Below are 17,280 nucleotides of genomic sequence, written 5' to 3'. Positions count from 1 at the left end.
AACACGAAACACAGCCGACGATCTTTTTCTTCTTTACGTACTTTATTCAAATTATACGAAATGTAACGTGAAAAAAAATGGTACAATATACATTTGTGCAGACCGATATTGTACTCGTTTTAGAGTATTAATTGAAACCGAACGCTTCGAAGATAGTTGAAAGAAAAGAAAATGGAATTATCAAGCGAGCGTTATTAAAAATCTAGAAGATTCTTTACCATAACCACGGATCCAGTCTTTGACTGGATCGTGGTGCCATCTCTGGCGCTTAGTAACATGCCGGGGATGCGTCGTACGCAAACTAATTAGCGCAGACTGCGATGTGACGATTAAGAAAATCTAATAAAGAGTTTCACTGGATTCCCAACGGCATATATCGATAATATTTTCCTCTTGTTTTTATATAATATTTTTCTTGTATCTTCTGTATAATCAGTTTCGTAAATCCTTGAACATTCGGTCATTTACAAATTGGTCTAATCGTTTCAGTTGAATTTGCACTTAGAGAAGTCCATCTCAGGATGCTGTTCCATGAACCTGAAGAACAAAAATTTACGACATTTAGATCTTTAACCTTTAGTTGATGTATAGCGAGTTTGTAATTGTTGTCTCGTACTTTTTGATCACATCTTGCTTCTTCTGTTCGTCGGACGTTGGCAAGCCCAGTTCCTTCTGTCTCTGGTCGTACATCATCTTCTCCACCAGACCTCTGGTTTCACCGTCGAGATCGGAGAGTTTACTAGGCTCAGGATTCACTTTCTTCGTACTGATCTCTGGGTCACAGACCACAACGTGCGCCCACCATTGCATTTTGTTCACCTGCGGAAAGAATAGGCGATTCCTGCTTTCAACCAACTGTTCGTTAAACAGAATCAGTGTTTGAAGAATCTCTGAATGTATTGGGTCTATGTATAAAGTTGAAAGTTGGAATATTTTCGAAGAACAACCACTTTAAGTTAGATCGATAATAAAAAGTATCGAAACATACCGTATTATTTACTTAAATAATAAATTAGTTTCTGATAAAAGTTGAAAATTAACTTGTGCAAACAGAAAAGGCTGAATTTCGAATATAAAACAAACAAACGTAGAAAACAATCCAAAAAGTCTTACTTCACTCTTCGTTAACTCGATAAACACAAAACCATCAATGAGATATCTATCATGATTAACCAATTATCGAAATACCAACAAACGCCACCGAATCCTGTCAATTAAAGATCAAGCAAACAGTTGCTTGTTAAATGGCCACGATTTAACCTTCGCCAAAATTTTTTATACACTGACTTGATCATTCAGGGCCACGTCAAGTCAAACGAATTCTTTGCATATTCGATACCATCGGACAGAATTCCCGCTAGCGCGATAGCATCGTCGAAATCCTCGTTTGGACAAGGTCGCGTGTCCAGGGGACCGGGGAACGAATGAAATTGGCATGTTTATTCGCATCACTTACCTTCTCCAGGTTGATCAACAGCAGTTTTCCATCCTCGATCACCCAAGTGGATTCTTCCACTTTGACCTCGTGTGGAAAATCACCGTCGATGATCGGCGGCTGACCCTTGATGCCACAGGTCAGCCGCTTCTTCGTCATCGTCACGGCAACGTCCTTGGGCCTGGCCGAGAAGTTCACTTTCAGAGGCACTTTAATCTGGAATTAGACGATAATAAGTGTTACTTCATTCATACGAAATGTGGCGAGAATCGGTTGCCATGAGTTGGCAAATTTATTCGAATTAGTTATGATAGTTCCACAAATAAAAAAAAGAGAAAAAGAAAAAAAGAAATAAGATTTCAAGGAGGCAGAGTTTATTGATGTTAAATTACGAATTTATCGGTATAAAAAGATTCTGAAAGTACCTTTCTGCTACAAAGGAAATGAGGTGATCATGCATTTCTTAAGTGGCATTATGTGCTTTTCTTTTTATGTTCTTAAATTATCTGGTTCTATGTTTTTGCTTTGGTTTTTCTTACGTCGTTTAAGAATACGAAAAGAAAGATATACAATGCTGTTTAAAAAGCGCACGATGGCTGAGATTTCTTTTCGCCAATGTATAATTTTACGTTATATATAATTATAAACATTGTATATAATGAACTTTCCTTTGAAATATTATTAACAAATATTAGAAATATAAAAATTTATATATGCATATATCTTAGTCTCATTCGTTTGACATTTTCAACTATTCCTTCCACAAATTATACTTTTATTATTTAAATATTATTAAAAGGCAATTTATTATTAATTGTCCTAAAAACTCTCTCTTTGTTTCTATATCTTACAATCTATCACGAGAAAGGTCTATTATAAAGATTAAAATAATAATCAATCTTATTCCTATCAGATGAGGTCTAATTGAGCATGAAAATCTTTAACAACACAGCTCACGTATACCAATACAATCAATGACTAGCTCTTTCCTTTCCAATCGATAAATCCAATAAAAAAATCGAGGTTCTTCGTTTAACCTCAAAGTAAACGATCTCCTCGACGTGCACAAACGACGTTCATCGAGTCTATCGTAACAATAGCGCGATTCATTTGATCGATGAAGGGATCGATCATGGTTCCGCACGGCTACCCTCTCAGTCCTTCTCGCGACTGCGATTTCATTGCGTATCATCGTGATCCACTTCTCCATCGTGGCCTTGGATTTCGGAAACCCAACGGTGCAGCCTTCGTGACGGACCTTGGGCAATTTAGAATCCAACGAACGAAATATACCGTATAAGGGGAGAAAAGAAGGGAGAAAGATCCCATAGTACGATAATAAAATTTACGCATTTCGCGAATTACTTTTTAATCACGCTTCTTTTTGCTCAACTCGCCATAATATCGATTACGGTGTTTGCGTATAATAATTTATTACATAATAATGTGGTGATTTGGCACACAAACTGTCGACGTTAAAAAGAATCGAGAGTTATCTGAACAAAAAGAGAGAAAAATAAAAAACAATTCTACAATATATTTTAACGTAAAGTTTGTCTTTATGATTTATTTTATTACCGTGTGCTTCAAACTCGTATCTTTTGCCTTTGAACGAAGGTTTATGTATCGGTTTACGTACAGCAAGGAATTGGAATTAATCGGCTGTAATGAAAACGGATTCTCGGTTGATCAGCAATCTGATTACTTTCATATTGTCTTAAGACCACTTAATAGAGTCGATGGAAAATGGGGTTAGTGGAAGTCGCTCACGAGAAGTATCATTACGAAAGGAAACTGCTATGAATGAAATCTGAATATGAAATCGCACGGCTCGTACTTTTACATCCAGAGTAATGAGCTGAATTAATCCGCCCATAAGGAATGCTTTGCCCCGTTCAAAAACAGACATAAGAAAGGAACATTCTTAAGGATCAAGCCGCTGCATTCGAGCAAGTGTTACATAATAGAACTTCTAACACAAAAGTAACCCGTAACGAAATAGTAAAAAATAGGATTCCTAAGATTTTCAAGCTATTACACCTTAATATCGTTTCTTATAAAAATATTAAACTTTTTTCCAAAACCTTTGCCACAAAAAAAAAGAAAAAAAAAAGAGAAACAAGTAATGAAACATCCAACAAAAAAGGTTTTCCAAGATACAAATTATCATTTATTTAACAAGTATTATACACTAAGCCTACTTTGACGATTCAAGTTCCCAATTATAATTCCCATTCACCGCAAAACCTGCGAACTCTGAAAATAAATATCAAGAAATAACACAATCAGCAGCAGTTCATCGATAAAACTTCATTGCATCGGCATTCCTCCCTATTTAATCATCTCCATAATCACACTCGTGAGAATCACTTCTGTGGAGGCAAGGATCCATCGATGTGGGACGTCCTCGGGTGGCCAGCATCAGAAACAATTAAATCCACCAAGTTCCAAAATCCTAGATGACCCATCGTGCGTATCTCGTGTAGCAATTACAAGTATTTGAAAGAAAAAAGAAAATCAAGACAAAGATCACGAACGACACGTGGATTACGCGTCGTGGAATCATCATTATCATCATCGGCGTCATCCTCGCGTTAGACGTGTTCTTGGATTTCCAGCGTGACGACGCTGACGACCGCGGCGACGCTGAACGTAGCTGAGAGCACCGGTGCGTGGAAACGGATCATGGCTACCGAGTTTGCGCGTTAACAAAGTGGAATATCATTACGATGAAACGACAGAGAATATAACCGAGGGAAGAGGCTCGTGTCGCCGGAGATTATCCTCGATCTCTCAGCCGACATTAACCAGACTGTGACACGAAAATTTGGATCGAGGTGGACAGACGAAAGAGAGAAAGAGAGAGGGGGGGGGGAATTCGTATTTTGCAACTGTTCTCTTCGTCACGATTCGCTCGTCAGCTTTTATGCAGCTGATAAGAGAGTTTACATTTTCGGAGGAATATTGGCACGTGTGTAAATTTTTTAAATTTGCAGATACTTTCGAAATATGTAAGAATATCATATGTGTCATCGTGTGTCTATTTATTATATTTTACAGGAATTATGTGTCATACATGTCATATTTATGATATCTCTCAGGAATTTCAAAACGTTTTTTCAATGTTTTAAAAAAATATACAACTGTGCAAGATAAACACTTTCTCGCACGATTGAACTAATTTTGCAAATTCAATATTAATAAATATCCTTGGGTAATATCAACAAATTTGATAATGAAACAAATTACAGTTTAGAAACAATTATCCGATTGTTCTGTTTAATGAAAAATTATGAAATCGTAAGAAAGAAGTTGATAATTTCGAACTTTTAACTTGTCGATATACTAATACTATTAATGGGAAAAATATATGATATATTTGTTTATATAAAAGGCTTTATATTTATATATAAGAGCTTCTTATATTGAAAAATGAAATTCGTTTTGTACTCAAAGCTTTCTCTGAACTATGATTATAATAATTTATCAGTTACTATATATTATTAGGTGTTTCTAAACAGAATGGTATTCTGATTGGGACTTTTGAATGATTTATAGTATTTTTGGTGTCTTTAATCGTAGTGTAACGATAAATATTCTTAAATCTTCGAGGAATTTTTATGTTAAAAAACTTTTTCGAAGTATAGTTTTTAAACGAACAGGTACGATGGAATCTTGAGAATTACGTAAGAGTGATTTTAGTAGCTTTTTCTGAATTCGCAATTCTTTTAGGAAGTTGGTATTCTTCTGCATTTAATAACAACCACAACCTTTTCGCAGCTGGCAACTGAACGGGTTTTACGATTTGGAAGAAAAGACTTGTTGCCATAGAGCAGATCGCTTTATGGAGAAATTAACAAGCGAACGTACGATAAGATTAAGTTAAACAGTCTATTACTCGAAGAAAAAGACCAGAAGGAATGCCACATCCGTTTCTTATAAAGGAGATACGTAAATTGCAAAAATGGAAGCGTTTCAAAAGAAACACGGATCGTGAATTTAAAACTTGTCCTTTAGAAGACTGACGAATCGAAAGTAAAGCAACCTTGGAAGACTAAGGGATGTACGTGAGCAAATTCACGTCTTCACCTCGTCGATGTAGCTCTAAGTAGCCTCTAAAATTCTATTCCTTCGAAATATATTTATGTCAATAAGTTTACGATCATTTCTTTTCCATAATCTGCCCGTAGACATTCAAGCAACTGTTGCATAAGAAGATACTACATTACATACAAGTTAACCAAGTCTTATTTTAAATAATTTAATTAAATAACCGTTACACAAGAATTCATTTGGAAAAAGTTCACATTATCATTACTGATCTTTATATCCATTACACAAAATTTATTCATGCCAGCTTAACAATTATATATCTCTTCTCCATACATAATTTGAAGCAATCATTACACAAGAACGTATTTGAAAAGAGCTCACCTAGACGCTACAAATCTTTAGACCCATCAAGTGATCAACAGAGAGAAACAGCACATGAAAGCGTCAGAAAAACTTAATCAATTCAATTCGCGCTAACTGTAACAACCGCTCAAGAGATTACCGCCTATTTAACCAGATTCCTTATTATAATAACTCTGCTAACGCAACATCCTCTCAGACTCATTAACCCATTCCAATTATCTAGACTCCAGAGTATAATACCGATTTCCTCTCGATGCTATACAGGACGTTCCAGCAACTCTGTTTATTTGAAATGTTTTCGCTGTTAGAAACTACAAATGAAAGTATCGTATACTATTATGAGTGGATGTTTATGCATTGTTGGAAAATTTAAGAATGCGAAATTATATAAAATATCCAAAGTAAGTTATTTAATATAATGTTTAACAGATGAAACAAATTTTTATGTAGATTCTATTTCGCTAGGTATGTTCGTAAGAATATAAAACAGCGTAAAAATCCATAGTTTAATCGTAAGTATGAAAGTTTCAAGGTTGCAAAGACATCCTAGTATGGTGGTACTAATTTGTTCACATGCAGCTATAGAGGAAATCTAAAGATCAATTTTATCATAATAACTGAGAATCATAGTGATGCAGGTCAAGACTGGGAATTCGAATTTAATCATGTATTTCCACTTGCAAAAATAACACACCTGTTTTCATAATAAGTTAAGTAATAATTTATATAATCAATTTTTATAATAACAAACGTAGGACGCTGTTTCGTGAAAACTATCGGTAGCTTAATTCATACCACTATAATTGCCAACCCCTTGGTCATGTCGCCTACTTCTTTTCCACTCTACGACGCATACAAGTAATATTTTTATTTCACATTTGAAGCAACGAAGAGATTTCTAGTGAACAAGATTGGTGAGACAGCCTGTATAATCGCACTGCTCTCCGCTCATTTAATCGTCTCACACTGCGTCATTAGAGGCATCGTTTCCGTGATTTCCAGTCTTCGTTCGCATCGAAGTCATCTTCACTTTGTATGTACACTTGCGAAATCACCGTCCTCTTCTCCACCTGTGGCCGCGTGTTCGTACCTGTGTACGCACGCGTCATTATGTACGGTTATCGTTTACGATGGAACGTCGCCGACAATTTGCAACCGGGGTGGGAGGAGATCCTGCAATTTTCAATCGACGCTCCCTCGTGCCCATTATCCCCGCCGCTCTCGCGGCACGATCGTTTGTTCTTCGCGTTTTTCTGAACTTGTATCATCCACGGATACCACCAGGTTGCATGTTACACGGCCACAGGTTTAATATAGAGATTGTTCTGACGTTGCGCAACGCAGATGTCAGTGAACGGTTCAACGGTGCCTCAGAACGTTTAATGGGAGTTCATGGCGAGGGTAATTGAAGCGTTAGGGTATCGGGGAATGCGCGTGATAGGATCAGATAGCGTGCATGTTGGCAGTCGAGGGAAAACACGTTTGATCTGCGATTCGATGTAGGTTTTTCTAATGAATCGAGGAAAAATGTAATTTCTTGGGCAGGGAACATTAATTCACGTTACAAGCATTCCAAGTACCCTTGATTTTAGGTGATTGAGAAAATTTGTTAAACGTTTGATTAGCTGCCAATATTAGAGAAAGATTGTTCGGGAAACGAACGTTGGAATAATAAATTTGTAATTTAGAACTTGGAAGCTATATTCTTAAATCCCAAAGCTTCAATTCATAACTGTGAATGTTAACATGTAGATTTAATTATTTGAATTAATGCTCTTGCACTTGAACTTTTTTATTTCAATTTGTAAACTTGATGTTTTCGATGCAAATCAGTCCTGCAGTTATCTCTGAATTTAAATATCTGAAATCAAACCTTCGAATTCGATTTCCGCAATTTCAATTTCTATATGTTATTCTGAATTTAAATGATCGAACCCCTGGAAACAACAAATTAAAATTGAATTGAAACCCGCAAGAGAGATTGCAGCATTGCGGCGTAAAAACTGGATGGAAATAAGCAGCGAAACCCGGACGGTTTTAATCTGATTCGTCAATCAGCACGGGAAACGATGTTCACGAGGACGAACGGACGTATCGCTGGAACAATGAATTCCTTCTGTGGCGAAAACAATTAAGGGGCAACGGTGTGTCAGAGTTTGCCGCGGTTCTGTAACGTAGCCTTGAATTTGAAAGAACAAAAGGATGGATTACGCTAACTAAATGACACGATATGAGAACGTTAGGCGACTGCGCTTTGTTTCCCTTTGCACACGATTCACCTACTCTATGATATTAAATTGAAAATACAAATCAATCGGATCGATCCTCTTTCGAAACTGTCAATTATATTCTACAGATGAGATTTGTACCATATAAAAGAGAAATATTCGATTAAAATTACGATATAGCAGAATCGTATTTATCTAAATGCATCATCGAACAAACAGAATAATAATTCACTAATTTTCCCTTTATCCATAATTTTTAATTCACACGTTATAATTCACATGTCACTTTCAGAAGCTATTTATAATCTGAATGTACTTTTATATTTTCGTAACCGTAGACATATTTCTACCAAATTAATGTAAAAAATAACAGAATGTTTTTTATTAAAACTGGACAAAATCGAATCCAGTTCAACATAGAATTGCAAGGGTAATTGAGTACTAATTGAAATTTCGTTCGAATAATGCATTTTTACTGCATATTTCGTTCTCAACTCATTATACAAGGTGTGAATTTACTTTCGAATTCCTATAAATGACCACCGTACCAAAAGAATTCCATAGAGGAAAATTAACAAGTATTCGCGTTTCCCTCTTTTGAACGTCGTGAGAGAGAAAGAGTACAATGAAACGTGTTTAACGATACTGCATGCTGCGTGAGTTTCAAGAGGAATTTGTTTCCTGTGTCCATATAGTAATCAGGCTTGCGGTTTTCGCCGTGACAGATCGAACACGCGTTACAACATGTATAAGGTATCCATTGGCGAACATTTCATTGAATAAGCAACTTTCTCTGGTCTGTTGACTGTCTACGCAGATAACTTTACTCCTTGGGCAATACAACACGCTTTCTACTCGAACAGTTAAATTCCTATAAACATCAATAATCTCTCCTAAACTAATCTCATTACGAAGTTGACTTGCTACAATTTTTACCCTTTGTTTCTATTATTGATATCGAGTAATCTGATTATAGTCATTTTTAGCTCCCAGGTTTCAGATCGAAGCGAATTAATTTTTTGTCCACACACAAAAATTATTTGTCGCTTCATTGTATGTTTATCAAAATTGATTTATCCGATAGATGTACAAACCAACCATAAGTGTTTATCTTACAATCGAGCTATTCCACTGATAGAAAGTTTAAAATTTTTCGTTCAAAAAACCTTTCAGGAGAAAATCATTTGTCTGGAAATTCGGTTTCATCGGTGACCTTATTTATAACACGTAACTGTCTGACCCATGATGCGTCACATAACTCGTCATCATTACAGGGCCGAAGGCTAGTTTCTCGGAGAGCTTCGTAACTTTAGACAAAGTCACGCAACGGATCAACGAAAGTTTCATCGTAGGTTCGTTCATCAATGGCCCAGAGCATCGAAGGTTGCAGCGCGTGGAACCGATTTATTTGGTGTCTTCGCCAAAATCCTTGGTAATCAAGAATTGACGTTGCTACCCGCTTACGAATTGTTGCGCAATCGAATAGTTTTCTCGTTACTCATTGCGTCGAATAACGTGTCAAAAATCACGATCGTCGTGACATCGAACCCTTCACCGATCAAAGATCATATTTTCCTGTCCTTATCTGGCAAATGATCGTCATTCGCCAATGAAACTTGTTCGACGATTTATAATATTTTTCTGTACGAAAAATGGATGTGACTTGTACCATTAATAGCTCATTTGGGATACTTAAGTTGATAATTTGATAAAAAGACGATACAGATCGAGTCGATGGAGTATATAGATTTGTCTCTAAGATCGTATTTGGCCTAAGAAAGATGAAAGAAAATAACAAAGCATCGTAGCTTTTTCACATATCGTCTTATTAAAACGCGTAATTTCAGAATTTATGTTTTTTAAAATTGTCACTTGAAATCTCGTGTATATTGGGAAATAATACATTTACAATACAAGTACTTTATGCAAAATCCGATTTAAAGCCATATAACACATTTTCGAAATGTTTTCTTTCCTTTTGAGTTTAATAACAGGAATCCAATAATAATTCGCCGAGTCACGTACGACTGGAAGTTCCATTCAACGTCAGAAGCTTCTGGTCACTATTTCGAGGAGGCGTTCGACGTTAGACTTGGATCGATTAGGTCGAACCAAGGCTGATGGTGCAGGTTTAATATTCATGCCGCGGGTACACGGTCAATGAGTAGTACTACGTTTAGATACAGCGTTAAAAAGGCATTGACATAGTAACGCGAGCGCCTTAAAGGCTGATACAATTGAACATCAATGATCTAGCGTTCTTATTATGTTATGTATACACGTTTATATTTATAAATTTTCTTTTCAATCACGATCGAGTAAACGATTTCTCTCATACAGAATCGTTTTTGCTGTTTAACGAATGAGGTCGAGACGTATTAATAAAAAGCAAGAGTTACTAACTCGTATCTATCTTATTAACATATATAATATTTGCGAAGGATGATGTACTTTAACACGAAATCATAATATTAATATTCTAACAGATAGAAACGATTAAACCTAACACTTTACAGTAATATTTTTTCTAGGAATCGTTTAAGTATTCATTACAAGAAACTGTTCGTGTTTAATGATACCACATATGAATTAAATTAGGCTCATTTATTTATTATACTCGAGTATGAGTATCATATGATTTAGAAGTTATACAGAGTCTGTATATTAATATCTTTTAAATCGTATTTTATTTACTCATGTTTAGTGGTTTTCATAAAAATATGAATTTACATAAAAGTCCACACTCTACTGATAATAAATTTACATCGATGCTTTCTAACAGAGAAAAGGCAATTTACGATTAAAGAATATACCACGTGTCCATTAAATATAAATCTAATTACATTCAAAACAACCGAAAAGAATCGATCCAAGGGTCGACACCGCATCGAACACGAAACGAAAGGCATCGGTCAGAAAGTTTCCAATTTTTTCCCAACCTTTTTCACGGCGGCGATTGTTCGTCCGTTCGAGCAACCTTTGATCCGCAAGGACGCGATTTCCTTCCTTTCAACGTCCGATTACTTCACGCGAATAAATCACAATAAATAGCTTGTCGCGGGCGAACAAATCGCGGCCGACGACAAAAACGACCATCCACCGCTTTCGACGTTAATTGGATCATTATACCGATACAAACTACTTACGGCGGTCTTTCGATTGATATCGAACGATCTTTATATATAGACGAGCCTGATTATTAATCCTGACGTACACATGCTGATACTTGAAGCTCTTTGTGCTATACGATGTCCGATCATGCGTATAGACGATCGAAGAAAGGGAGTTTCTTTCACGGAAGAAGTCAAAGAGATGAAAAGCAAGAGAGAACAATAAGAGTCGATATTATCTCGGGCGACGATTCTCTTTATCAATACGATCGTTAGATCCCATTCCATTCAAGGTCAGCAGACTGTTCTCGAACGATGAAGTGCATTTACATTTATCGGGATGATCGTTTCTGCACTCTCACGCTCGATAACGAAATCCCATGGCGCATCGCGTGCACAATGTTGCACTCTACGAGCAATACGCTTTACATTTCGTTGCTCGTGATTCTCATAGAGTAGTAGTGCTATATTGTTGTATTTTATAGCGCTACGATCTTCTTGCGGAATAATTTAGCAAGTAATGGTAGCGGTGAATTGTAGATCGTAAAGTAAATCGCGTATTTCTCTTCTATGTATTTACGATTTCATGTCGAATAGGATAATTGTAGTGATTTGTAATTCCTAATATTTCTTAGAAATCAAAGATCGTTTGTAGCATTGCATTTAGTTTATTAGCAAAGTTGATGCTGATGTAGGAGATTTATTAGTATTGATGATATTATTTGTTCCTTGTAAAATTTCGTTGATAATATTCCAACATTAAAAATTGTGCAAGAAAACTCCAGAAATTGTAGCATAAGCAAATTGTTGTTAGAATCTTGTAATTTCGCGACGAATATATTTCGTGAACGAAACTACTGAATTCAGTGACTCACGAACAATTTACAAGCCTATCTAGCTTTGTTTGTGTGCAACTTTCGATTCCGTTAATTGTGTCGTAAAAACGAGTGAAATTGGGAGATAAATGGATCCAGGTGTCAGGCCTAGCGAAGATAAATTAAGTATATAGTAAAAATTGAGATAAAGGCAATTTTTCAGTGAAACGTATATGGAAAAAGATCGTAGTACATAAAACTGATTTCTTATTGAAATCACACAAGAGTATAAATTATATGAGATGTCGTTTCGAAGAAATGAGTAGCCTAATAAATCTATTCGGCACATATTTATATGTCGATAAGTACTACTAGCTTCTCGATATTCGATATTGCACTATGCCATTAAACTATTACCTAATAACAATTTGTCAAGTCACACCCTTTTGAAACTTTGTTAAATTCACTGACCTCGTATATATCACGAAAAATGACATGAATTTAAAAACCACGAAACAGAGACATACGCGAATATTCGTAGCTATTCTCGAAGCTATTTTCTCGCGAGGCTCGTGCATGCCAACCATAATTCATCTCACATTTTCAGCGTGATATCATGTAAAGGATCGTTCGTAATGGATTGTCGTGTCGTGTCGCGTTGTGAAGAATTTGATACCAGTGTCTCATAAAAGAGTGGCCACTGATTTACAAGCTGACAGCGGAATACTTAATTTCGAGTAGTTAAATTTTTAAGGATGACCGTCAGAGGTGACGCTGAAAAGATAAAGTAACGTTTCGGAGATCGATCGAAGCCTGTTATCTTTCGACCTGTTGTTCAAACACTCGAATTTATGTTCTAAAAAGAAGAAGAAGAAAAAAAAGAAGGATTCACGTGCAACAATTCATTCAAAATTCATGACACAAATGTCTGGAGGTACCTCGCGTATTATTGGACGTTTATATGGTACTTACGTTCAAATTTCGTTGTAATTATTATTCGCTTAATTGTCGGATCGAATCGAGCAACCGTTTCGTAGGCGATGACATCAGCAGCAACTGCTTTACAAAATCACTGGAACCATAAAACTCGCGGGTTGCAAAAGCGATTGCATATAGCATTCCGGACTCTAATTAAAGAACAAATCGTTAAGACAATGTTGATGTACTTTACAAGAAAATATTTCTAAGATAAAAACTACATACGGTATAATGAATTGGAAATATAGACAAATTTATCTCACCTATAAATGAAAAAATCGTGTTCCAATCTAATCTAAATATGGACGATCATGTAATATCTACTATATTTTGTATATCTACAATGTTATGTATATGTATGTTTTCTAATTCGAATAGTGCCAAACAATACATCTATACCAATTAATAGCTTCTAATCTTTGGGGCCATTATGAGAAGACATTGTTAACTGGGATTTCTTTTCCCATAAGCAAACAAAATTCTGATTATAAAGCATCAACACCAAGATAATTATAGTCGTTGTTCTTTCGAGCGTTTGTTGGGAGAAGGAAAGAAAAATTTATGGCCCCAAGTTAGTCCTTCTTCTAAAACAAAATCACACGCACAAAGAATTCCGTTGTACAATAATACGAACACTTGGACAATAAAGTACTAATTACAGCAATATACTAATATGATAATTGCAAACGCGTTTCTCATGACTTTACAACATTTCTAAGCGTTAACAGACTTCATCCTTCAACTAACGCGATCTCCAAAGCCCTGTCCACGAATCCTGCTTTATTCGAACGTATCCACGTTTCTTTCAGCCGTTCGACATAGTTTCGACGAAGACGTACGGTCACACAAAGAAGTATAGCTGGCAAGGGCAGGGGAATAAAAGCGAGTATAAAACGAAGAGGACAGGGAAGATCGATGAGCCTCCGCGGCTCCGCGTTACACAGGTGCACTATGTGCACAGGTGAACTGCGGTGATTCTACGAAAGCACGTGCACGATACTAAACAGATGAGAGAGGTATATAGAGGGACGAGAAAAGATACGAGGCCCAGATAGAAGTGGCGCGTGCGCCTATGCATCCGGCTTAAGAAAACTTCAGACACTTCAGTGGGAAAAACGCGACGTCTTTATGTAACCGGTTCGGACACGAGAAGTTTAAGAAGCTCCCGTATCCGAACGGTACGAATAAAAGCGTCTAGGGTCTAATGGTATGAGATGGTGTCTTTCGCCGTTGTGCCCTGAAAAGGCGAGCAACACACGTGTTTCACACGAGTACGACGACGAGCGTTTTGTAATTTTGTTAATCGTTCGAGCGAGCCACAGCGATTAAGTAATGATGGAAAGCCCGGTTGCAACGAGCAAGCCGAGCGAGCGCTACGATTTTTGTTAGATGCACTTCGATAGGTATCTTCTGGCTGGAATCGGTGGCCTTCGCGATTCTTCGATAGTTTCGGTGAGTAAGAGAACGCAATTTTGTAAGGTTTCGTGTTCCTTTTTTCTCCTTTTTCAGTAATTTCACTGGAATTTTGTTTTTTAGGGTTTCGTGTAAGATGTTTCTCTTTTCGATTGGGATATTAGCGATTTACCTTGCTGTAGATTATTCTGAAAATCTCAAGTACATGAGTATCTGAAATTGGGTCAATCTATTTTCTACAGGTATCTAACTGATCTCTTATTTGTACTTATATTTATGTAGAATTATACATGTACATACTAAAGTGAAGACTTAGGACAATTAGCATTTTCAATCACATAATAATTCATGTTCTAGGTAAGACATTTGGTGGATTATTCGAGCCATTCAAAAGTCAAGTTCATTAATTTATAAATGTTAATTACATCTTGCCAAAAGGAGCTATATTCTGAATGTAAATTTACTACAATTTATTTGTATATTTTTAACAAGTTCACAAAGGCAATAAATCTATTATTTTTTGTAATCCTACTGTAACTTTTACCGGAATAGCGTATAATTTTGTACAAATCGAACGATTAACCTTGACAAAGTCAGCCAGTTCAGCTTCTGTGCGTGTCCCATTTACTAAATATATACTCTATACTACCATCGAAATACATAAAATTTAATGAAATCCATCCATGATTTCACAACTACCAAACACATGCCGCAACCAACCAAGTGTGCCTATACTGTTGAATGGGGGTGTAAATAAGAGAGATTAAAACCATCATGTTCTCACCCAAGAAACACTATCACAGAAGAGATAAATACTACTAAAAGATCGTTGAAAGCAGCATTCGAGGATGCCAATCGGCGCGTAAACACGATCGAGAATGATCAGGCAGTTTTTCACGCGAGATCGTTGGATTTATCGATGATCGGCGAGCGTCGACGAGGACGCGGTTGCAACGTTTGACGTTAATCGATGGAAACTTTATAGCCAGGCGATATATTAGCGGAGAAGGCAGGTGTTGGTGTCGATCGGTCGGCGAAACCGTGTGGTAGCGGTTCGCCGGCAAAAATTCCAGAGGTTCGGGACCGGTTCCTCCCAAAAAATTGGCGCCGAGCGGACCATGTTTCGGGTCAAAGAACGACCTTGCCTCTCCGTGCCCCGTTCGCCGCTCGTGTGTGTTCCCCACGTACTTTTTCGCGTCCTCGTGCCCCACCGCCGCGATACATCGTGGTTTCGCATCGCCACCTCGACGCCAGTGGCGTAATATTACACGATCGTTCGAAATAAAAGGAAGAACAGAAAAAAAGCAACGTAGCAGAGAAAACACGAAATCAGAAATAGTTAATCGTTGGAATCCGGTGGCGCTTGGAAGTTTACAGAATCTCGAATTCCTCCCGATTTTCTGTACGATTGCCCGCAGCATTGTATTTATTATCGCCAAGATCAGAAACAAGCGTAAAATAGCCACTACTGTCTTGTACAAGCTGCATATGTTCTTATAAAAAGTATAGATGACATATGTAATAACGAATGTTCTACTATCGTTGTTTATCCTGTATATGAATAAAAGGGGCAACACTTGCGACGATAGTATTATTTAGAAAGTGATAATTCAATTTTAAATACGTCTACTTAAATTGTCGCAACGTATAACAGCGAATATATTAAGAGGCGTGTGAAATTGGAAATTGGTCAAATATTTCACTAACCAAATGATTACTGGAAAATAGTCGTCTGAAATTTGTATAGCGTTACAGCGTGAAGTAGGTTTCTCATAGCGGAGCCTATAGAAGCTTATATAGATTCAGAGAGCCAGCACGAACAATGAACGTGTGCACGGCGTCTGCATCTGTTCGAGAAAGTGCAAGCGTTTTGTAATCCCGCGTAATTTTACGAGGACAGAGGCTCGCGGCTGATGCGATTCGACTTACTGGCCATCTGTCTACGCGGCGAGATTTTGTTATAGCGAGTGTTTTACGCGGCCCCTTGCGCCATAGTAATACCGTGAAAAATCGTGATATTAAGGTTATTCAGTCCGAGTAATTAATCATACTTTGAACGTACGAATATTGCACTTAAAACGAGACTGATTGCCCAAGAATAGAATAATTAATGTTTTCCCAGAGCGATTATTTAGTACCTTTCGTCGCTACCGATCACCGTTAAACGTAAGACACCGTCAAACAAAACGAACGTTTCGGACGACAATAAGGAAATTCGATCGCATCGATACACGTGCTCTTTAGTTGCCATTGTAACGAGATACAAACAATCGAAGGAGCTTTTTTTCGTTACCGGGTTACGCCAGTGGCTGATACACTTATTGAGTACGCGATCGGTGGCGTGCAACCGCGCATGCGCATGATCGCCGCAGAGTTGCGCACAAGCGAACGCGCGAACCGCGCACAACAAGGCAATTGCGCAACTCGCCACTCGACGATAGGGGGACGAGGGGGCAAAGAGCGCCGATCGGTGGCGCGGCCGCCAAAAGTGAAATCGAGAGGTGGAACACAGGACGAAACGGAGGGGAATCGCCGGCAGCTGTTAAATGAAAACATAGGATTAAGGGTAAACCGGGAGCTAGAGAGAGGCGAGCCATTATACATGATCGAGACCGCGGATATCTTGCTAATTTTACTCCCTTTCGATGTACTATTGCTCACCAGATATTTGAACAAGAAGTATTCGAACGCTTATCATAACGAGAGTTTAAGTATACAATGTATGTATTATATAAGACATTTTGAAACTTCATTGGTACTAGTAATAAATCACGTCTATCGTTATTATATTGGTAGAGTTTAAATCGAATTTGGAAATGTATACAGGAGATACAAGCTAAGAAAATGATGAAACAGTAGCTATAAAAAGTATTAACACATTACTG

The 17,280-nt window shown here is 37.3% G+C and overlaps 1 protein-coding gene and 1 long non-coding RNA gene across 2 annotated transcripts in view; one reads left to right on the top strand and one right to left on the bottom strand.

The window, feature by feature from the left end:
- Window positions 1–21: 21 nt before the first annotated feature.
- Window positions 22–17,280, bottom strand: part of LOC132909379 (nuclear migration protein nudC) — a 103,388-nt gene continuing 86,129 nt past the window's right edge. Inside the window, exons 5-7 of the mRNA XM_060964181.1 lie at window positions 1,457–1,651; window positions 617–819; window positions 22–537 (exon numbers count right to left, since the gene is read on the bottom strand). Coding sequence (XP_060820164.1) covers window positions 486–537; window positions 617–819; window positions 1,457–1,651 — 450 coding nt within the window. The 3' untranslated portion in view covers window positions 22–485. The remainder of the gene's footprint in view (window positions 538–616; window positions 820–1,456; window positions 1,652–17,280) is intronic.
- On the top strand, window positions 13,760–14,861 carry LOC132909390 (uncharacterized). The gene is made up of 3 exons (XR_009658531.1): window positions 13,760–14,434; window positions 14,519–14,637; window positions 14,753–14,861. It is a non-coding gene; the product is annotated as an uncharacterized LOC132909390 (long non-coding RNA).

The sequence above is a fragment of the Bombus pascuorum genome, chromosome 7 (genome assembly GCF_905332965.1).
Source record: "Bombus pascuorum chromosome 7, iyBomPasc1.1, whole genome shotgun sequence".
In the NCBI taxonomy this organism is placed as follows: Eukaryota; Metazoa; Arthropoda; class Insecta; order Hymenoptera; family Apidae; genus Bombus; species Bombus pascuorum.
This window is presented reverse-complemented; position numbering and strand designations above follow the sequence as displayed.